The following is a 22,173-nucleotide window of genomic DNA, read 5'->3' as shown; positions in this document are numbered from 1 at the left end:
TTTATTTTGATTTATACAGGACTTAGAAAAATTAAGTTTTAAAATACTTTGTATTTTCTATATTTGTCCCTTGATATCACTGCAAGAAAACCCGGGACTATTTCTCACTTTTGTCTATCAACAGGCAGAAAATTCATTTGAGATAAATTGCAACCCTAACAGGTTTTATCTTCTATTTTGGGACAACACTTGAAAATGCAATACATTGAAAAACTTCAAAATATTTTTAACTTGTGAAATTAAGTTGTGTATTATGTTACAACCTACAGAAAAATTATACATTCTGTGCTTTACAAAGGGAAAGGAATAACTTTCGTTATTTAAAATGTTACCTCTCTTCAAGAGAAATAAGCATAGGTAGATTTAGTTCTATCTTTTAGTGATCAGCTTTTGAAAGAACATTGCAGAGGATTGCTGTGTTATTTTTGTGCAAAGCTGAATGATTCTCATTGTTGTTTATCTGTCTGTTTAAAGTAAGTTTGTTACTAAGTTCCATGTCTGTTGTTATTTCCCCGAATGGTAGGAAGTAATTTCCTACTACTCCCAGTGTTCCTTAGATGAAAAGATGAGAAGTCACATGGCCCTGGACTGGATTATGAAGGAGCAAGAATCTCCAGGAATTATTTCCCAAGAGCTGCAAGTGGCACTGAGGGAACTGGAAGAAGTCAGGAAAGCTGGGCATGAACTGAGGTTCTACAAAGAAAAGAAAGAAATACTGAGCTTAGCACTGAGTCAGATCTACAGTGACCAAGTTACCACTTCCTCATGGGAAAATCAAATGAGCTTGTCCCTACATGGCTACCACTAGATTTGAAGAAGATGTTTTAACATGCCAGGCTAGGTTAAAAATACTCTCCATGTAAGTTGTTAGCATTCTTTTCCATAGATGTTTTAATTTCTGTATCTAAAAGCAATTTTTTTTTTTAATTTTTTTTTAATTTTTATTTTAGTGTCTAGAAATATTCTTCAGGTTAAGCAAGAAACATTTGATGTAGCACTAGTACTTAAAACCTAAATGGAGATAAAGCACAAAAGACAAAAGCTTTTATGGTACTCTGAAGATTGAATTTGATATGGTAACCTGGATAACCTGGATTTTGTTTTCCACATGAAAACTGCATCTTCTTTGTTGAAGACATAAAAATTGTCTTCACAAACCTACAAACTACCAGCAGTAAAATACAAAAAGGGTAGTTCAAACCTGCACTGGTGCCTGGTTACTCCCAGACTTCTTCACAGCATGTGTTTCCTCCTATCAGATGCTACTGCTGAAGTTCATTGTGTTTTTCAAAGGGTATAAAGAACCTTCCAACCAAAAAAAACCTGCAGCGTTAAACAAGCTCTCCAGATTCAAGGTGCTTTACCTCTGTTGCAGCCAACAAGATTTCACAAATCTGTGGGAACATAAAGATGAGCAGAAGTTATTCACTGGCCATCAGTATTGGCTAACTGTGTGATAAAAGTCTTCTAGTTAGACTTTATATACCTTTTCAAAGAGAATTTACTTGCTTGCACTTCAACAAATGCCTACTGAGGTTCAAGATCTTTCCTTTCCCCTTGCTGACTGTCAGCACAATTCCACTACTAGAAGCTACTGTCTGAAGAGGAAAGTAGGCAGCATAAGCCTAATGAGGCACACACTCATAATAACCAGCATGCCATTTTAGCTGAATATGACAACAGGAAGGTATTAAAATGCTGGTCAATGAACTTGAACACACTCCTCCTAGTTCTGTTTCCTGGTAGTTTCTGCCAGAAGAATGGACATTTAGCATAGCTGTAGTTTAAATCAACTCAGTAACCTCAGTAGTATCTCTTAGCATCAGTACAGTTTGCTTTAAACATAATGTATTTCTACATAAGAGAGACACACAGTTCAGTTGGAGGAAAAGCAGGCTGGAGAAAATTCATTTTCATTCTTTACAGAAGTGGATATCCAACAGTGTCACATCTCATATAAAAAAGAGAGGAGAATAGGTCAGCAGTAATAACCGTGTTGCAAAACCATGCACACCACTGCTAGACACAATTTCCTGATGTGGGGCACAGCCTTACTGCAGAGACAGACAACTGTGACCTGTAAAGATTCTTGCACTGTATAAGGAAAGATGTGGGATGGCTGTACAGTATAGATGCCCAGTACAGGGAGAGCCAAGCTGCCCTTAGAGCTTAGCTATAGCAAGCAAAGCGATTTGAAGAATTAATTACACAAAGTATTCTGTTAATGCTTGCTTGCAACACCATAGTAGCTTTTAGATGTTGTGGATGATAAGTGGGATGTAGCATTGTAGAAAGGGAAATATGTTGTAAGACTGTTCTGCTTTAACAAGGCAGAAGAAACAACAGAAAAAACTGCACCTGTTTAGTGGAGTCCTTATAAGCCAGGATCCACACATACCAGGCAGAATTTGCCTAAAATGTGACAGACTGCATCAAGACTTTGTCTTCTTACCTGTGTGTGAAGAGACTTTTCCAATTATCTTTGCATTCCACAGTAATCTTTGGGACAAAAGGAATATTTGGAGGAAGTAAATGACACACCCCAAGGACAGACAATGACATTGAAGATGGCCAAATAAGGCCATGTCTGTTAGTCAGTCACTGGGAGTAGATAGGATAATGGATTTGGGAATGTAAGGGGTATGTTATTCAGGTGGAGCATTCTTTGAGAGTTACCTGATGCTACCCCAGCACTGCCAATAAAGAATACCTTGCTTAATCATAACAAACCTTTGCTGTTAAGTTTCTACACATCAATTTCTTCCAATCAGCAGCTTGAGAAGAAAAAGAAGTAGCACAGAATTTTGGAAAGCTGTGGTGAGATTGTAAATGAAGTACAACAGTTGTGGGTTTTGTCATCTTTTTTTTTTTTTTTTTTTTTTTAATTCTTATCTACTGAATGTGAAATTTCCAAGGAAAAGAAAAGAATGCAGCCTCCCTCTTCAGCATTCTGACATCTCGGCTTGAACTAGTAGTGGCATGGACTTTACAGGTCTTGAATTCTTTCTTTCAGCTCACTGAAAAAGGAAGTATTTCAGTTCATTGTAAGGAATCAACAAATCCCACAAGCTTTCTTGTCTTGAAAAAATATGATTATGTGGAATGGAAAATGGATGGGACAAAAGCGAGATCTTGAGCAATATATAAGGTTGAAAAAGTTCTCATTTTTTATCTCCTTTCAGGTGCTCATTTAAAAAATGTACAAAACTGTATGGATCTATTACTCAAAAATATGTTTTCTCAACTGAAAGAGTAAATTTTTCCTAGCTTTTAATGTTTTGTTTTCTTTCAGGGCATTTCGTATGTATAACAGTAAAGTGAAAGTAATTTTCACACTGCATCAATAGATTGTACGTACTCCCTTGTGCATTTAGGTTCTGTAATTTAGGCAATAGTTTGCCTCCCGTCAGTGTAGTATGTAAACTGTTTAAAACAGTAGATTGTAGAAAAAGTAGTGGAAAAACTTGGATTGCTTTGATTTTTGTTTGTTGATCAGATAGATAAATAAACTATCACACTCCTGTGGACTGATTTCAGCATTCAAGCTTCATTTTTTGTGTTAGCTACTTCAGCTCTAAGGATTTGTGCAGAAATGAGCACTTCAAAGCACAAAGAAAACTGGAGACCCCATCCTAGATCTCTGCATTCTTTGAACTGATGGGAAGACACAAAAGAGAGGTTAGCTTTGAAAGGACACATTTCACTTAGCATTAACAAGTACTGCTCACTTTCTCACTTACCTCTTCTTCTTACCCCACTCCTTTCTCTCTTCATCATATTTTAACCTTACAAGCCTACTTGTTGTCAGATATAGTCCTCTGAATTACATGCTTTGTATGCTGTTCCTCCCATTGTGAGAAAGGACAGTGCCACTGCAGCCAAATACCTATTCACTTTTGCATAGGAACTTTGTGTTGTAGCCTTATCAGCCTACTTTGGATGTCAGTACTGTTTATGTCTCCTGTTAAATGCTGAAATATATTATTACCTACCCACAGCACAGGCAGAGTCTGACTTCATCGTTTATCTCCTCCTTATATTTCGAACATCACTTTGATGTTGGACACCAGGATACATAGGTGCCCATAATTTCTGCAAGTAACTATGTGTGCACAGAATCTATCAAACTGCATTTATGTAACACAATACACCAAATCAGCATATGTTGGGAAAATGTATAGTCCTTTTACCATTCAACCACAGCTTTCTTTCAGAGGAACACTTGAGTAAATGGTCCTTTAAAGTTTCATAGAAAGCAATAGCCTTTCAGGGGAGCTGTGAAGCAAAGGCAACTGTAGTTTATAAGAAGAAACCTCTGAAATGCTGTCTCTCTTGCCCTTTAGCCTGAACTTATCAGCGTGAGTAGAGAAAACTTCAGCTATTTCCACCACAGTGGATTGAATTTGTATCGAGAGACTTAATGCTCTGAACGGAATGAATTGTGTCCAGGTAATTTGGAAGCAATGATAATAGTTGTTTGATAGATAATCTGGCAGACTGGGAGAACAAGAGCCCCTTGACCCCAGATGCACACTCCTGTCAGGAGGATTGTATCATTTACCTGAGAGTAAAATTAGCAGAGAAGGCTCTTCAAGCAGGTTGTTACACTATATGTTTGTGAAAATATTCAGTGCATTTTTGCTTTCATGCTGTTAAAGGGAAGCTTAAGGAAGCTCTGTTTTGACATGAGCCACTTAATCCTTGGTATTGCTGTTCTCATATGTATTAAAAACTGGATTTTCAGGATCCAAAACAAGAAGCCTCGGAAAGGATAAAGAATGTTGGTGTAAAGCTATTGCTCATAATAAAGTGCCAACAGTTTACTGTGTCTTAAAGCTTTTGTATATCTTTTGTATATATATCAATCAGTGCACTAAAGCATAACTGTGATTAAAACAAATACACTGAACATAAGAATCTATCAGACTTTGACAACAGAGGTTCCAAAAACAGCAGGCTTTTGCTGCCTCTATTCAGATGGATGTTCATTCGCGTCATCTACAGCTGTTTCCCTTTTCTAAAAACTGATGCTCACGCCTCAGTTAAACCATAATTCTGGGCAAATGTGAAAATGCACATGCACACTCATTGAACCTCAAGCACCTGATCACCTGTTCCTCCTGGTGTTAGAATCATTAGCTTAATCACTCTCTTTTTTTTTTTTTTTCTTAAGGTCTATAATTTGTTTTCTGTTGGACAAGATATCACCTGATTTAAATAAACAAATAAGTGGAGAAAGGTATCTCACAATTATTTGTACTCACTTTATATATACTCAGTGTATGGAACTTTCAATTGTAGCTGAGTTTTACAATTACATATTAAGACAAATTCTTCTCCCTCATGTGCAAGTGCATAACTTGCACAAAATACAAGATATGACACCTGCAATCAGTTGTACCATAGTAGTACTTGCAATCAGTTGTACCAAATGTAGTTGTACCATACGTACCTCTAAATAGCATAGCCAGTTCAATAACTGTAGTTACCAGTATGTCACAACTCACACCACAGGTGAGGCAGGAGACACACATATATATTCGGATCTATAGTCACCACTCTGAAGAAGATTGCAAAGAGGGCAGAACCAAACATTTTTGGCTTGTGCTAAGTAAAAGGACAAGAGGCAATAGGAGAACACAGGAGGCTCCAATACCAACAAAATAAGAAGCAGCACAGGAAGAGCCAGGGTAGCACTGATGCTCAGATGTGGAAGGAACCAATGCACACATGGGGCAAGGCAGCAGTGCTGGCTTGTGGGGAGAGTCAGTTAGGCCCGTGTCCTGTTGCCTCAGAGAAAGACATGAGTTTTGTTGAAGGCACCCCAGTGCTGTACAGATCTGGAGATTTGTCACGGCTGGGGCGACGTGGGAAGACTCAGTCAAAGCTCCAGACACTGCTGCAAAATGCCAACAGCGAGCAGACACAATATAGGGAACAGAAGGGACAGAGGCACTGCGGAAAACCCGGATGCCATTGCTGGGGTTGGAGTGCTGCAGATGACGCTCGCCCATTGTGACGTCACTGGCACCCATCCCCTACGTGAGGGATAGTGACATACGCAGCAGTGGATTGTGACCTCTTGGCCCTCACTGCCTGTAGCCGGGCACAGAGTCTCTCACTCTGCCTTGTGCCCGCACTCCAGCCGAGCGTGTCCGTGAGGTTTGGAGCGAGCAGCGAGGATAGCCTTGGAGCTGGTCTCGTGCTCTGGGAGCTGCCGACAGCCGCTCTCAGTGCTCGTCCCCAGAGCCACTGAAGCTTCTTCCCCGCCCTGCCTGGCTCAGGCAGCCGGGGCACCCAGGAGGCCGCAGCAGCAAAGGGAACCGGTAAGGGACGCCTCAGCCTGGGCAGCCCAGCTGGGAGGGTTTCCTTCCTGAGGGGCCTGGGCACTTGTTCCTCCGCTGACAGGGTCAGTGAATAACCGTGACCTCTCTTCCTTTCCTAGCGTGACCCCTGCTGCTGCAGCAGCGGGGTGAGGAGCAGCCCCTCATCCCTTTCGCTCTCTTGCCCACCACAGCAGCTGGACAGCATGGCCACCGAGCTGGACCGTCGCTGCCCCATCTGCCTGGACACCATGGATGACGCCAGCTACGTGATGCCTTGCCTGCACCAGTTTTGCTTTGGCTGCATCCAGCGGTGGGCTGAGAGCAGGCCCACGTGCCCCCTCTGCAAACGCAGTGTGGGGTCCATCGTGCACTCAGTGCGTTCGGACGACAGCTTTGAAGAGCTTGACGTCGGACGGCAGGAGAGGGCCAGAACAGCCCCCCACCACACAACATCAGAGCAAGAGCAAACAGGGGTGGTGCCCACCTGGGCATCTATTTTCCGCCTGCCTCCAGCTATGCTCTGGCCCCTGCTGCCGTGGCTGCGCCAGGAGCTGAGGCAGCTCTTTGGGGCTGACCACAGGGCAGCCTCTGCAGCACGGCGCCGCGTCATCTCTGGCCTGTGCTTCTTTGGCCTGGATGAGGGAGCGCTGACTTTGTGGCTGCACTGCTCCCTGCGAAGCCGGGCCGCCAGCTTTGTGCGACGGCTCGTTGTACAAGCTGCGCGGGTGTGCAGCGGGCAGGTGCAACATCTGCCTGGCCCAGAGACCTCCCATGCTGCCACAGGACGGGAGGGCAGCCCTGCAGCTGCCCGTGGTGCAGCTGCCCGTGGTGCACAGACTCCCGACCCCGGCCCACAGCCCTCCAGCAGCACCAGGGAAGACAACGTGGAGGAGGAGCTTCCTGTTCCCTGTCCCCTGTCAACCGCTGCCGTTAGTGAGGGTCCCAGCCAGCCTCCATCCATCCCAGCTCCATGGCGGACCCGCCAAGCTGCAGCCCAGGAGGAGCTGGGAGAGGCAGTGCCAGGTCCCTCAAGCACCGGCACGGGCAGGGAGCGCTCACGCAGGGCGCCTCGGCGAGCTCCGAAGAGGAGGGCCCGCAATTCTGAGGCCTCTGCACCTCCCGCCAAGAGGCCACCCCGTCGGCAGCACTAGGACACCGCCCCAGCAGCTGGCGAGAACAGGGCCGGGCCTGCAGCTGGGGCACAACCAGCCCTCAGGCGCTCAGACTGTCAGACCACACGGTCACACAATGGCCCGGGTTGGAAGGGACTTCAAAGATCACGATCTCTGACCCCCCCGCCACAGGCAGGGCCACCAACCTCCACGTGTAACACCAGACCAGGCTGCCCGAGGCCCCATCCGACCGGGCCTTGAACACCTCCCGGGACGGGGCATCCACAGCTTCTCTGGGCAGCCTCACCACTCTCCCCGTAAAGAACTTCCCCCTGACATCCAACCTAAATCTTCCCTCCCTCAACTTCAAGCCATTTCCCCTTGTCCTGCTGTTATCTACCCTTTCAAAGAGTTGCAATAAAATTACAGAAAAGTCTCCGTGTTGCTACCGGTGCCTTTAGTGGTCAGCGCTGTGCACGGGGGAGGTCCGACCTCTGCTGGCCCTGGAGGCCTCCCATGCTGCTGTTACCGTTCCTTTAGAACCTCCCTTAACACCATGGCAAAGGCAAACGTTGACAGAGGAGGCGCTGCTTTATTTCTGCGCAGGGCACAAGCTGGCTCATCTCCACACATCAAACGCACCCGTGTCCTTACACTGTCTTCTGCTTACACTCCCAAAGGTTTCACTCCACAGCTAATTTAACACAGTAACAATGGAAAATGCTGGAATGATATTGGAATAGCGATGTCCTAGGGTACAGCAATTGATGATATGCTCAAATACAGCTGCTGTAAACGAAGAAAGAAAGGAAAATACCTGCTTACATTTTAAGGCCTCAGGTAGGCAGGGACCTCCAGCAAGATACTCTTGCCTCCACTCCCAACTCTTAAATGAGGTCTGGGAAGGGCTGGATCCTGGCTCCACCCCTTCCAGACACTTGGGTGCACTGCATGCACCTGCTTGCCGGATTGAAATCCCTCCCCGATCCTTTGGTCGAGGACTCTGCTATCATTCTGGAGCTGCTGTGTCCAAGACAGCTTATGAGAATTGTGTCTCTTTCCAGTCCTCTGCTTTTCTAATTGTAAACACTAGATTAGCAGCGCACTTCCCCTGGGAGACTCTCTTACCTGATCCTCATTGGTCAAGGACTCCGGGATTTACTGCCTGTCTGACACTTAATTCCTTCAGTGGATGTCCCTCTGTGCTTACTGCTTGGTTTAGCTTTCATGGATTTATGCTTTTGTTGTCAGTATTCCACATCATACAAGCATTTCAAGGACTAGGAGTTAAACAGTTAATGTTCCAGTTCAATAGACTTCTGATTTCCTGGGTACCTGGCCCTCAGAATAGAAGAACTATATACCCCAGAGGACTTCATTTTCAGAGGGAAAGATAGAACTGCTTGCAAGTCACAAGACTGCTCACTTCTTAACTGGGGGGTGGCTCTGACCTCTTCATTGGATTGTTTTTCTCCCCACATTTAGTTTATGAGCTTGGTCTGGCAGGCCTTCTGCTCTGGCAGGGCTTCTGCTCTGGCAGGGCAGCGTTTGAACTGAATGCAATTCCTCCTCAGTATCAGAATCTTATGAATTTTGCAAAAAATACATATCAGAACTCAGACCTCACACAGCTACTGAGATGGGATTAGTTATGCATCTTATTACTAGTTCATAATGAAGAAGAAGCCCAGCAATAATCAACAGCTCAAGGGTCCCAGTAAGCCTGGAGGTATTGGTGCTGGGTTGTTTAAAAGATGCTCTGTACGCAGACCTGTGCAGTTACAAGAAGGTGTCTCCCTGCAGCAGATCCAGCAGACGCTGTGACCACACATTTCACACCACAATGAGCTGCACTGGGCCCAGTCCTCACAGTAGTGATGAGGGAGAGTACAGGTCAGCATCTGCTATTTATTCACTTCCTTCCTACTCCTCCTCCCAAACCTTACTTAAGTAGGCATCTTGGTCCTCCATATCAGATCACAGAGCAAATTTTAAAATACGAGTGCCCTGTAAAACTTGACAGGAGGTCAGCTGAGCGGCAAGAAGTCAGATTAATTCATTGGAATCATTTACACTTACAAACAGCTGTTGTTTCAGGATCTGCTGTGTCACTGCTAGTTTGCCTCCTGATGCTGCAAACAGGAGCTCCATTTGTTCCAGCTGTTACAAGGAGCCTGATACCACAAAAGAAAATAGGAAAAAATACCTTGTTTTACACTGAGCTGTGAGTCACTGGAGAACAATGTTCACTTATAACCGTGGGTATGATGACAGTTGGCTTTGCACTGAAATTGTAGTCATGGCTCACATTACCAGAACATCATTTTTAATGGCCCTGCAGCTGTCAATAAAACCACTTAAGTAGAAGAAGGGATCTGTATCACTCATTGTTATCATTTTACCTGTTATTAATCACCTTTAATAAATGGTATAATTATTAGTTAACTATCACTAATAACATTATTATTATTGTAACAATAATAGCTCTCATGGTAGAGAACAGGTAGACAATAAACTCTGAATTTTATTTCAAGTTTTGTCCACTGCATCATGACATGTGAGAACTTTTACAGCAGAGAAAGATTTTCCAACCCCGAGAAAACAGCTTGTGGAATTTAAATGTGCTCAAGTGTCATACTGAACAGTAACAGCACCAACAGTAACAGTAACAACACATTTCCTGACAGTGAGAGGTTCATACAACTACTGTGCCAAAATCTGCTCTTCTATGAGTTGCTCAAATAAAATTTCTTTTCCTCCTCTTTTGTATGGACAAATACGTGGACTGAGAAAAAGGAAGGAAAGCATACTCTGAAGACAGTAGAGTTTAATACAAATCCAGAGCCAAGATAACAGCAGAATCATGTTATTAAGGAAAAGATTACTATATGACAAAAAAATTAGTGCAGAGTATCATAATGGCAAAGTTATCCATTGCTGTGGAACAATTTAATCACTACCACCACAAGCTGAACAAATTACCACATTCTTCTTACTGAACCGAGGGGGCATACAACTGTCCAGAGTTCCGCTCCATCCGCAGATGTAAGCAACACTAAACAGCAGCCATTATACATGTTTTCCCCATCATCGTGGCCCTAATGTTCAAGATCTCAAGTTTGCTGTTGTATTTTCCACTCCTTCCAAGTAGCATCTCCATAAAAATTAGCTGGTACAAACAGTGTCACATAAGAGTAATTAGAAACACAGGTACCTTTCCGTATAATGTGGCCAGATGCAGAACTGTAACATTTACCATGTGGTGGAACCAAGTAACTGTGTGAAACAGGATACAGGAACTCTGAAATCCAGCTTACAAGTCCGGATGCACAAAACGCATACAACATGTATGGTTAGTGGGACAGGATTGTTTGAAATTTTAGAGTGCAAGGAAAGATAACATCTTCCAGCACTGGAAAAATCCAGCCCATCAGAGGAAGGAATGTTCCATCTAATGTAGAACAGGTGAAAATATAGAGACAGAAAGAACTCACTTTATGGCTCAAACTTCCTGCATAATTCATGCCACCCACAGAATTCATGCAGTCTTGCTTTTATAATGGTCAATTTTATCTGCCTCAGACACTGCAAGATATTTTAAGCTGCCAGGACTTTTTGAAATTGCAGAGACAAAAATAGAACACCCTGGTACCTGTAAGTTCTGTAGGCAGAGGCTTGAGATGAGATGCTAGCATTTGGAGAAAGGTTTTTGTTTAATACTAAGTATACCGATGTAGTTTGGTAGCATTGTGATTGTTTCTTAGAATAAATACAGAGCACTGGAGCACCTTATTATCCTGTAGAAATAATAACCAGGTTTTTGCAGATGATAGACTGTAGTTTATGCAAGGAGACTGACCTTCCCCCAGGTGCAAGTTCCCAAATATATTTTTCTGACCATTTCCCACAACAAATTTTTCCACATCCCACCAGTTATTTCCTTTATTCTAGCACCTGTTTCTGCCTGAGCCATACGAGCCATAAACCTAACACCACTAGTCTGAAGCAGGAATCCACCAGCTTCTTTCTGCCACAGGTTTGTCTGATTAAGACAGAAACGACGTACACTTTGGCTCTGTAACTGAGAATAACACAACCCTTATACTTGTTCCTAGCCCACAGAACAAGCTATGGCTAACTTGATCTACATAAAACAGATGACAAGAAGTCAGAGTCATAAACCCTTCACATTCGTGTCAATTTAGTATGGTTATGACACTGAGGGTAAGTTAGGTACAATTTTCCTAAAAAAAAAAAACAAAAAAAACAAACAAAAAAACAAACAAACAAAAAATGCCAGCCACTGATGTTCAGTAATGTCCTCATTTCTACCTGTAATTCCGTTATAGCTCAGGCTGAAGAACTAGCAGACTATCTATTAATATATCAGCTTGCTGAAGTTGCAGCTATGGAGGCAGTCCTAGCTGGTCAAGGAGCATATACTCCAAGCTTCGGAGACACCAACACCATTGAAGAGAATCAGGCAATAATGCTTGGAGGTCTGAGTGAACAAACAAAGATTTCTGGGCACACTCAAATATAAAAATACAGGGGGCGGAAGCACAGACACATAACCTTAGAGTTATATTGAAATACTTTATTTCTATCTCACAAAAAGCAATAGTGTTTGCAGTACACATGCCTTTCAAATCAGTGCTGGTAATATGCAAAAACATTTCTCTGAAATATGAAGAAAAATCAGCTTTTTCTCCCTTTACAAATGAAACAGACGACTTTGCATATTTTATATATATTTATACGTACACACGCACACATACAATATTTGAATCCCCATTTGAAGGCAGGTATTTTACAACCTGCAGTTTTACCACTCACAGTTCAGACACCTGTGAATTGACATTGTCTTGTATATTTCTACAGTGTTTAAAACACAAAGAGCAACCCTTTACAAGTACCTACACTACAAAGCATTGCAAATGAACTCATCAGGTATTTTTCAGGGATACCTAACTTAACCTTGACTTAATGAAGACAGGACTCAGTTCTCACTATAGAAAGTTGTTTTATGCCATATATTCAAAACTCTTCCAGTCTTCAAATCTTGGAACAGAAAATCTATGCTTCATTTTTAAGAACTTCATTCAGATTAGATTGATTAAATCCATTCAAGCTAGTATGTTTTTTAACAGCTGTATCTTTAAGATTGTATTGTAATTTGTTTTTTGTGCCACCATTGTTAAATCACAAAAGATGCCTGTCTCCTATTCTGGATCAAAGTTGAATTATCACATATAAAAATCAATATCTCTATTACAACAGCAGGTTTAAATAGCACAGCAAAATTAAAGATTTAAAGTCTTTAGCAATATGACCTGAGTTTAATATGGTAAATATATTCTTTTTCTAGAAATCATGTGACTCCATGCCTTAAAAAAAGTAACAAAAATCTTTGAACATTTAGTAGCATCTTGATGAAAGTGATAAGCATAAACAATATTACTATTCAAAATCATTTCATGTATGCACTTTATTGTAAATGTCAAACAATGAATGTTCAGCGTGTGGCTGAGTACACTACGTGATTCAAGGATCAGAGTTATGCGAGAAACTAAAATGCACATGATAGAACCCAGGAAGTGCATTCAAGTGAGAATGGTCACTGAGGCAACATTAATAGAATTTCAGAGTGAAAAGAAAGATACCATCTTCCAGGAAAGCAAAGGAAGGATGGTACAGTCTGTGTCAGAAAATGGAATGTTCTACCAAAGGGAGAACAGGTGAAAGATAGACTCAAAATGTTTGCTTAAAAAGAATTCTAAAAGTTACACCTCCTGTATCTGTTGGCCACCAAGATGAATTAATTAGTTGCACCACCTGTTTCCTCCTAGCTCACTCTTACGATGTGCATACAATCAGTTTCTGAAGTTTCAAGATCTCAAATTTCTTCTCCCTGTGGTAGACAGTATCTTTCTAAACCTTCTCAGTGCCAAGCCCAACAATGTAGATTTAACAGCCCAAGCAAGCTGGCTCTCTATCAAGTAAGGGACATCCATTTCATAGATGAATGGATAAGAAGGAAGTTTCAGGATTAATCTTGACAGCAATATAATACCTGGGAGTTGCTGTGACATTATTTTCAAAGTGTTTACGTATGTGGCAGTTCCATAACTGGAAAATCTGTATACTGAAGTACAGTTTTTATCATACTTATAGGACACAACAAAAGCCAACACTGCTCAGTTGTTCTCTCCCCGCCATATCTCATTTACCTACAAAACAATCTGTATGACAAGGAAGCACCCTCAGCAATGGTAATCTGCTTTCTCATCAGCTCAGAATTGAATTGTGCTCAGAGAAACAAGCCTCATCAGCCTCTAAGACCTTAGCTGATTCCTGAAGGAGAGAACAGGGTGTTTATGCTGTCTGGCGTATTGCTTCAGTTACAAGCTGTAAGGCACAACAATCATTTCTATGATCAGTTACACAGGAAAAAACTGTACCTATTCTAAACTTCTTCATTCCGTATGTTACCATCTTTTCATACAATTGGAGTCTAATGCTCTGTCCTACACTATTTGCACTTTTTCCATCTCTAAATTAAAAAAAAAAAAAAAAGGAGGTGAGCTGGCAGAGGGATCAAACCTTACTCCAGGGCTCAACTGCTTGCTTGCACTTTTCCTAGTAGGCAATTTTTACATCAGAAAAATATTTTACTTATAGAAGTAAGAAATATTTATACGCATGCTTAATTTTCACCACAATAAGTTCTGAAAAGTCCACTCACCAGGAACTGAGGATACTGGGAAGTATCAAAACAACCAATGCATAATGGCTTCAAGGACAGTAATTGACGCAGTCCAACCAAATACAAACTGTGCAATCCCAATGTATTAAACACCATCATTCCACACTGCAGGAAATGATGCAGTGTCAGCATAGCTTTGCACTGTAAAGCTCTTCTACTGCAAAGTAAGAGTATCCTAAGATGTACAGAAAACATTAGCTCTGCAATTTTAACTAGAAGATACTATGGAAATTAAGTAAAGCGTTGCTGCTGGCTACAACATGTTTTTCACTTGACCAGAAGCCAAAGAAAATTCAAAGAACTAGTGAGATTTCATTCTCTGCAGCAATGCATGACAGATGGACTCTTAAAGGGCAATTCATTGCTCATGCCTTTGCCATTCTAACCCTCATCAGTTTCCAATAATCTCAAAAACAGAGAAGTATATTTAAGAACTTCACTTGAAAGAAAGACTCCAGTACAACTTTTAATGAAGTTATAGACTACATGACATAAAATCCTATGAAACTGACATACTGAAATTATTGTTAATTTTTTTAAAAAGAATAGTAAAATGAAAAAAATATTCAGAAATCCCTCCAAAATCTCTTTGATCTTCCAGACCTTCTTGGTACTGTTCACATTCTGAAGATCAGCTGCATGCAATTTCCTTGCAAAGAGCTAATTATCAGTAAAGCATCTGAACAAAATGTTAAAAAATCCTACAGCAGAAATCAGGAAGAAGAGGGAATTTTCCTCCACAGTTTCCATTTGAAATTTATATGCCTCAGTACCAGTCAGAGCTGAAGAAAAACAAGTTTGACAGGACAGAAAAGCGAAAGCAGTTAACATTGAGAAGGGTCTGCAAAACAAAACTGATAACTAAGTACACAAATATACAGATATGGAGATAATATTTTTGCAGAGAGCACAGAGATTTAAAATAAATGAAGAAAAACACAAGACATGATAGCTGGCTAAAAAAGCAAAGAAGGTAATTAATTACAAATCTAATTGCATAACTTGTATGGAAGTAGAATGGTATGACCTACTTTCAGTGCTCAAACCACCAATTCCTTCTGAAGTACCTGTAGAAATTGTTCATTTCTGGGCCTTTTGGGCAAACATGTTTGTACACTCTCAAAGCTAACATTATTTCTGATAACTTCAAGATTAGAACTGCAAATGTTATTTTTAATGTGAGCTGATGAAAAAAATGAGATTTCTTTTCTAGGAAAGAACTTCTCATTCTGAAAGGATGGGAAAAATACAGCATGTTTTAAGCAATCATAGTTTAAAGTTTCTGCTAATTAACTGTACAGCCAATGCTGCAATTTCATAAATTTAAGCCTTCAGTTTGAATTATCTGTGACAAATTCTCAGTGTTATCTTCTTCAGAATTTACTGGTAAATTAAAGTAGTTTTGTTCAAAAAATTCAACTTCTGTTGGCACTTCCGCAGCAGTTTATAACTGATCATTTAATTGGCTTGTAATAAGACAACAGGTGAATCTACTTGCAAGAATCCACAAAAGGTCATCAGTAGTGAAATGAACATTTGAAAACATCATCACATCACCACATAAACAAGTATGCTTAATCTTCAATGTGCTGTATGTATATATGATGCCTCAAAAATGGCCTTTTTCACTGCTTTTGAAAGACAGACAGAATGCACCATTGGTATTTTGCCTTTCCAATGTGGTACATCTCTGCTTTTAGATCCCCTTCCTTTAAAGAATTTGCAGATTTGTCTCACAAGATTTTTCACAACAGTGTAGGAAGAAACCATTAAAATCTAAATGAGAAGATTTCCAGATGTTAAAATAAGAAACAGTGTACGCAATTTATCCTGTAATATAGGAGGTAACAAGCAAGGGAAAAAAAAGTATAAACTTATCCAAATTAAGTGGCTGGCACATACTGACTAATTGCAGAACCTCTGAAACAAGTGATGAAATTAAACAGTCAAGGTGGAGAAATCAGTAGTCACTTTAACACTAGCCTGTAGCCACTTTCAGTGGTTTTGTGCAGTTGCTCACAGATAACATAGCAACATCAGTTATGGCTCAGTCCACTAATAGGTATCTTAAGTATGATTCTGTTGCACAACAGGTTCTGTAATTTCTGTGGAAAATATCTGCATTTTTACATTTAAAAAAATTATTAATTCCACTGATGAGAAACTGGAACACGACTCCAAATTAAGGGTGTAAGTTTCAAATATAGAAGTTATGTATCATCACACATGGAGATGTTTGGTCTACAGATGAAAACAGTTTCAGAATAAGTACTTAATCCTGCACATAAATGCTTCAAGGGAAATCAAATTTTATGTGAGACATACCCTGAGCTTTCTAGACTCTCTAATAGTGCAAACAATGTTGCAGCGATGCCTGGTTTCATCCTGGCTTTTGCAAAAGAAATGGAGCAACCGTCCACAGATTTCTAATGACTGGCACACTATAACATTATGTGTGCTACAGCCATTCTTGTAGCTTTGCTAAGTTCGTCTCCATCCACTGGATGTTAAGCTGAATTGTGTCAATTGCCTCTTTTACACAACGCAGTTTAAAGCTCTCTTCTGATTTTGATTCAAAAAATGTTTTCACCTGCGTAACAAGAGAAAAGAAAGAAAGCCTTACTTAAAATAAACACTGGACAAACAAATAGGTTCAGAAGCAAAGGCTACATGCATGTGTCAGAATTTGTATCAAGCCATATTCTCAGAGCTGGCTTCCCAAAATGTAAAGAGAACATATTTTATGGGAACTGCAGTAATCACAGAATGGATTGAGTTGGCAGGATCCTTAAAGATCAACCACCTGCCATGGTAGGGTTGCTGTCTGGTTCCAGTAAGTTAGTTTACCAATAAACAGATATTCACTCATTACATTAAATGCTGAGCAATCACAAAGCACTCAAAGTTCTAGAAAAATGTTTTGTTTTCTAAAAAAGAACTATTTGTTTTTAGAGAATCACTTTAGTCCTCTGGAATGACCCCCACTCCCATTCAATATTATACCTATCAATGGTTACACATGATATGCGACTGGTCAAATCACAAGCAGCTATCTCTGTCCAGTTTTCTGAACAAAAACATTTGCATAAACATTAAACCACTTTTAACACATGAACTTCAGGGCACTGTTAGGGAAGTCTTGGAGATTCCTAATGAACATTAACTGGATACTGAACATCCAAAACAGCTCTTCAGGATTGCTGACAGCTAACATAAGGTAAAGCAATCCTTATAGCTCTGAACACATTCCACAGAAAAGAAAAGCACAAACTATTCACAAAGTCTAGACCAAATCCTCTCCTATCAGGACAGGCTGAGAGACCTGGGGCTGTTCAGCCTGGAGAAGAGAAGGCTGTGAAGTGATCTGATAGCAGCCTTTCAGTATCTAAAGGGAAGCTACAGGAAACAAGGGGACGGACTCTGTAGCAGGGTCTGTGGCAACAGAACAAGGGGAAATGGCTTCAAACTCAGGGAGGGTAGATTTAGGTTAGATATAACCGTCCTGGTGGACGACAGGTTGGCCATGAGCCAGCAGTGTGCCCTCGTGGCCAAAAAGGCCAATGGCATTCTGGGGTGCATTAAGAAGAGCGTGGCCAGCAGGTCAAGGGAGGTGATCCTCCCCCTCTACTCTGCCCTGGTAAGGCCTCATCTGGAGTACTGTGTCCAGTTCTGGGCTCCCCAGTACAAAAAAGACAGGGATCTCTTGGAAAGAGTCCAGCGGAGGGCCACAAAGATGGTGAAGGGCCTGGAGCATCTCCCCTATGAAGAAAGGCTGAGTGAACTGGGTCTGTTTAGCCTTGAGAAAAGACGACTGAGAGGGGACCTGATCCAGGTTTATAAATATCTGAGGTGTGGCGGCCATAGCGGTGAGGCCAGTCTCTTTTCAGTGGGACGTGGAGACAGGACGAGGGGAAACGGACATAAGCTGCAGCATAGGAAGTTTCGCACGAATGTGCGTAAGAACTTCTTCACGGTGAGGGTGACGGAGCACTGGAACAGGCTGCCCAGGGAGGTTGTGGAGTCTCCTTCTCTGGAGATATTCAAGTCTCGCCTGGACGCCTACCTGTGCGACCTGGTGTAGGGAACCTGCTTTGGCAGGGGGGTTGGTCTCGATGATCTCTAGAGGTCCCTTCCAACCCCTACAATTCTGTGATTCTGTGATAAGGAAAAAGTCTTTTACATTGAGAGTGGTGAGACACTGGAACAGGCTGCCCAGTGTTGTGGTGGATGCCCCGTCCCTAGAGACTTTCAAAGGGAGGCTAGATAAGGCTCTGGACAGTTCGATCCAGCTGTGGTGTCCCTGTTCATTGCAGGGGAGCTGAACTAGATGGCCCTCAAAGGTTCCTTCTAACCCAAATGAATCTATGATAAATTTTTTTTTATCACTATTTTGGGAGACAGAGCATTCAAACAAGCAGGAAACCAAAGCAATATAAACAGATAGCTGTACTTGACTATATGCCAACTCTGTCACAGATTCAAAATGTAATCTTCAGCATGTTTCTGTATACGTTTGTTATGTATGACATGGGGATAGGAATAGCTGTATATCCTTGCAAAGGGCCTTAATCACAGTAAATAACACATGCTTTCCCCATCCTCCAAATAACCAAAGACAGCACTGGCACTAAAAAATATTATTTTCTGTTTAATTAAGACACCAACCTCAAGTAGATGCACCTTTGTTGCAAACTGGGAAGTTGATGAGCTAATGATATTCTGGATAGTGTATGAGCCTAGGTGAAACCTGAAATACAAAGAATAAAAAAAAATGAAAAGCCACTTTAACATACAGTTTCTGTGTATGCACACAAACTTCTTATTCTCCTTCATTTGTTTGTTTCACTAGAAATCGCTAGAAACAATTAAATTCAAGTTTACATAGCTACTTTTTTAAAAACAGATATAGTCTTATAAATCTAATCCTCAGGACATTTAAAACCTCTAAAAACTGAACTTCAGAGCCATAGAAATTTTTCAAGCTTCTATGAACAGTAAAAGCTGAAGACACCACATATTGAACAGCATCTGTATTTGTGGTACACATTCAAAAACAATCAAGTTCCCCCAGGGGTCTGTGCTGGGTCCGGTCTTGTTCAACATCTTCATCAATGACCTTGATGAGGGGATAGTGGCCACCCTCAGCAAGTTTGCTGATGATACGAAGTTGGGAGGATTGACTGACACGCCTGAAGGCTGTGCTGCCATTCAGCGAGACCTGGACAGGCTGGAGAGCTGGGCAGTAAGAAACCGGATGAGGTTCAACAAAAGCAAGTGTAGGGTCTTACACCTAGGGAGGAATCATTGCATGCACCAATACAGGCTGGGGGATGAGCTGCTGGAGAGGAGCTCTGCAGAGAGGGACCTGGGCGTCCTGGTGGACGACAGGTTGGCCATGAGCCAGCAGTGTGCCCTCGTGGCCAAAAAGGCCAATGGCATTCTGGGGTGCATTAAAAAGAGCGTGTCCAGCAGGTCGAGGGAGGTGATCCTCCCCCTCTACTCTGCCCTGGTAAGGCCTCATCTGGAGTACTGTGTCCAGTTCTGGGCTCCCCAGTACAAAAAAGACAGGGATCTCTTGGAAAGAGTCCAGCGGAGGGCCACAAAGATGGTGAAGGGCCTGGAGCATCTCCCCTGTGAAGAAAGGCTAAGTGAACTGGGTCTGTTTAGCTCTGAGAAAAGAAGACTGAGAGGGGACCTGATCCAGGTTTATAAATATCTGAGGTGTGGCGGCCATAGCGGTGAGGCCAGTCTCTTTTCAGTGGTACACGGAGACAGGACGAGGGGAAACGGACATAAGCTGCAGCATAGGAAGTTTCGCACGAATGTGCGTAAGAACTTCTTCACGGTGAGGGTGACGGAGCACTGGAACAGGCTGCCCAGGGAGGTTGTGGAGTCTCCTTCTCTGGAGATATTCAAGTCTCGCCTGGACGCCTACCTGTGCGACCTGGTGTAGGGAACCTGCTTTGGCAGGGGGGTTGGTCTCGATGATCTCTAGAGGTCCCTTCCAACCCCTACAATTCTGTGATTCTGTGAAGTTCGCCTCCAGAACTAATTTTGAATCAAGTAGTTTTGTAATACTGATTATTAATTAATCCTGCTTGCTAAAGCATGAATTTTCATCTGGAATAAGCCCTTTTAGCAACACGAAAATGTTACAGATCACAGTTAAAATACAGAAATACAGTTTTCCATGTAACTGCCAGCTTATGGAAGATTTGCAGACCAGCTCTCCAGCTGGGTACTCTTTAAGGTCAGTTATGGAGAACATACATTTCTAAAACAAGTGGTGTTTTTTTAGTTTCGAGATTACTATAGAAAGATGGAATAAATAAAGGACGAATTAATTCCCTGGGTCTACTTCTGAATGTCTTTCATCACATAGGTATCCATCCAACCACATAGATAACCATCACAGAGGGTATGCTTTTAACAGAAATTCAAATCAAGACCTTCTAGAATAACTAATAGGCTCTAGGTGTCTCTAAAGTCCCATCAACTACTAGTGAGATAAAAAGATACATTTTCCAAGTATTTACGTAAAATCAGATTTTAAAATAGGAATTAAAATTTCAATATAAATATTCTTATATCAAGCAAACTATTTATTCACTGGGACATAATAAGAGTGATCCTTTTGCCATTGGGACTGTGCATTTCAGCTGCATCAAAAGCCTTACTTCCGTGTAAGTTTTTCCCAGTTCTCTTTGACAAAGTCCCAGGCCAGCAAGTGTCCAGGCAAACTGTGGCTAATAGTTGCTATGATATGTGAAAGCTCCTGTGTCCTGATGATTTCTCCTTCAAGGCTGTTCTGCATTAACCTAAAAGACAAAGTATATGAAAAGGGACAAGAAAGGAAATCTTACTTGTATTTTCACATGGTTCTCCAGATACTTGTGAATTAGATGGACAAGATTATGTAACAGAAAAAATAACAAGCAATTTCTGGCATCTACAGCATACTGATGCTACATTCTATATGCACTGTATTCATTTCACTTGCGTTTTCATGAACTGAATGACCTCAGCTCTAATCCAAGTACCTGAGTTTTCACTGATATTGAGGTGAAGTAAATTTTCATAACTTGTAAAATAAAACATAATTCACTGATAAGTTAAAAGAGAAAAGTTGCAACTGGAGTCAGCTGCCAGGACATGTTTAGTGTGTCTCTCACATAATGATGAGATTTAAACTTTAACGAGGTATGAGAGCATGGTGTAAGGCCAAAGAAAGAACAAAAAAACCCAAAAAGTTATTGTCTTGGTTAATAAGATGTAAATAGAACAATCTGCCATTTGTGCTACCATTACCACAAAAACCTGAAGTTCCTTTATTACTGCTACAAAGCTTTTGAGTTCAATTGTTTTCTTTATGTATATTTCACCTTGACCTACACCATCATATAAATTATTTTGAAGTGAATAATATGCTCTTCTTTTTACAGAGAAAGAAAACATCTAGCTAGATTTTATTTAATATGTAGAATTTTTTTCAATGATAGCACAAAAAAGAAAAGATTTTATCACTTAATTTACACAATGCAGAACTTATTGTGTATTTCATACCACATCATCTTTCTGACATCTTCTGTGCTGGCCAAAGCTTCAATCATTTTGCTTTTCTCTGCTTCAGGAACTGAAGAGGAGTACATCTTTAGGAGGAATTCCCAGCCATCATTAGTTTTGGCTCCAGTTATAAATATGGCTTTCATAAGGTCACTAGGAAGACTACAGGGAAACAAACAAAACAAAACATGCAAACAAAAAAATAAAAAAAAAAAAAAGAGGGAGGACAAAAATGCTCATCTGAGAAAAGAAGGAAGAAAAGTTACAAAATGAACAGATTAGCTTGAAAGAGATCCCTCTCATTTCTGCAGTTTATTTCCATAGCACTTGTATGCTTGCTGGACACAAGAATTCATGCCATTCTAGTACTTTAACTCACTTGGAATGAGCCATATGATAACACAGC

At 41.3% G+C, this 22,173-nt stretch overlaps 3 protein-coding genes across 7 annotated transcripts in view; 2 read left to right on the top strand and 1 right to left on the bottom strand.

Annotated features, from left to right (window-relative positions):
* Positions 1 to 3,531, top strand: part of LIX1 (limb and CNS expressed 1) — a 34,181-nt gene extending 30,650 nt beyond the window's left edge. For both annotated transcript variants that reach the window (XM_085213551.1, XM_010725934.4), the window contains exon 6: positions 524 to 3,531. In XM_085213551.1, the coding sequence (XP_085069677.1) occupies positions 524 to 808 (285 nt within the window). In that variant the 3' untranslated portion in view covers positions 809 to 3,531. The remainder of the gene's footprint in view (positions 1 to 523) is intronic.
* A 2,542-nt stretch (positions 3,532 to 6,073) lies between these two features.
* LOC146542315 (uncharacterized) lies at positions 6,074 to 7,477 on the top strand. Its single transcript, XM_085213258.1, has 2 exons — positions 6,074 to 6,313; positions 6,446 to 7,477. The coding sequence occupies exon 2, from the start codon at positions 6,530 to 6,532 to the stop codon at positions 7,475 to 7,477; it is 948 nt and encodes a 315-aa protein (XP_085069384.1). The 5' UTR covers positions 6,074 to 6,313; positions 6,446 to 6,529.
* Positions 7,478 to 12,020: 4,543 nt separating this feature from the next.
* LNPEP (leucyl and cystinyl aminopeptidase) overlaps positions 12,021 to 22,173 on the bottom strand; it is a 60,946-nt gene continuing 50,793 nt past the window's right edge. For all 4 annotated transcript variants that reach the window (XM_085213151.1, XM_085213153.1, XM_085213154.1 and 1 more), the window contains exons 15-18: positions 21,768 to 21,929; positions 20,882 to 21,022; positions 18,870 to 18,951; positions 12,021 to 16,794 (exon numbers count right to left, since the gene is read on the bottom strand). In XM_085213151.1, coding sequence (XP_085069277.1) covers positions 16,663 to 16,794; positions 18,870 to 18,951; positions 20,882 to 21,022; positions 21,768 to 21,929 — 517 coding nt within the window. In that variant the 3' untranslated portion in view covers positions 12,021 to 16,662. The remainder of the gene's footprint in view (positions 16,795 to 18,869; positions 18,952 to 20,881; positions 21,023 to 21,767; positions 21,930 to 22,173) is intronic.

Source organism: Meleagris gallopavo, chromosome Z, assembly GCF_905368555.1.
Source record: "Meleagris gallopavo chromosome Z, MGAL_WU_HG_1.1, whole genome shotgun sequence".
NCBI classification, from domain to species: domain Eukaryota; kingdom Metazoa; phylum Chordata; class Aves; order Galliformes; family Phasianidae; genus Meleagris; species Meleagris gallopavo.
Note: the sequence above shows the minus strand (reverse complement) of the source record. Positions and strands in the feature narration are given on the sequence as shown.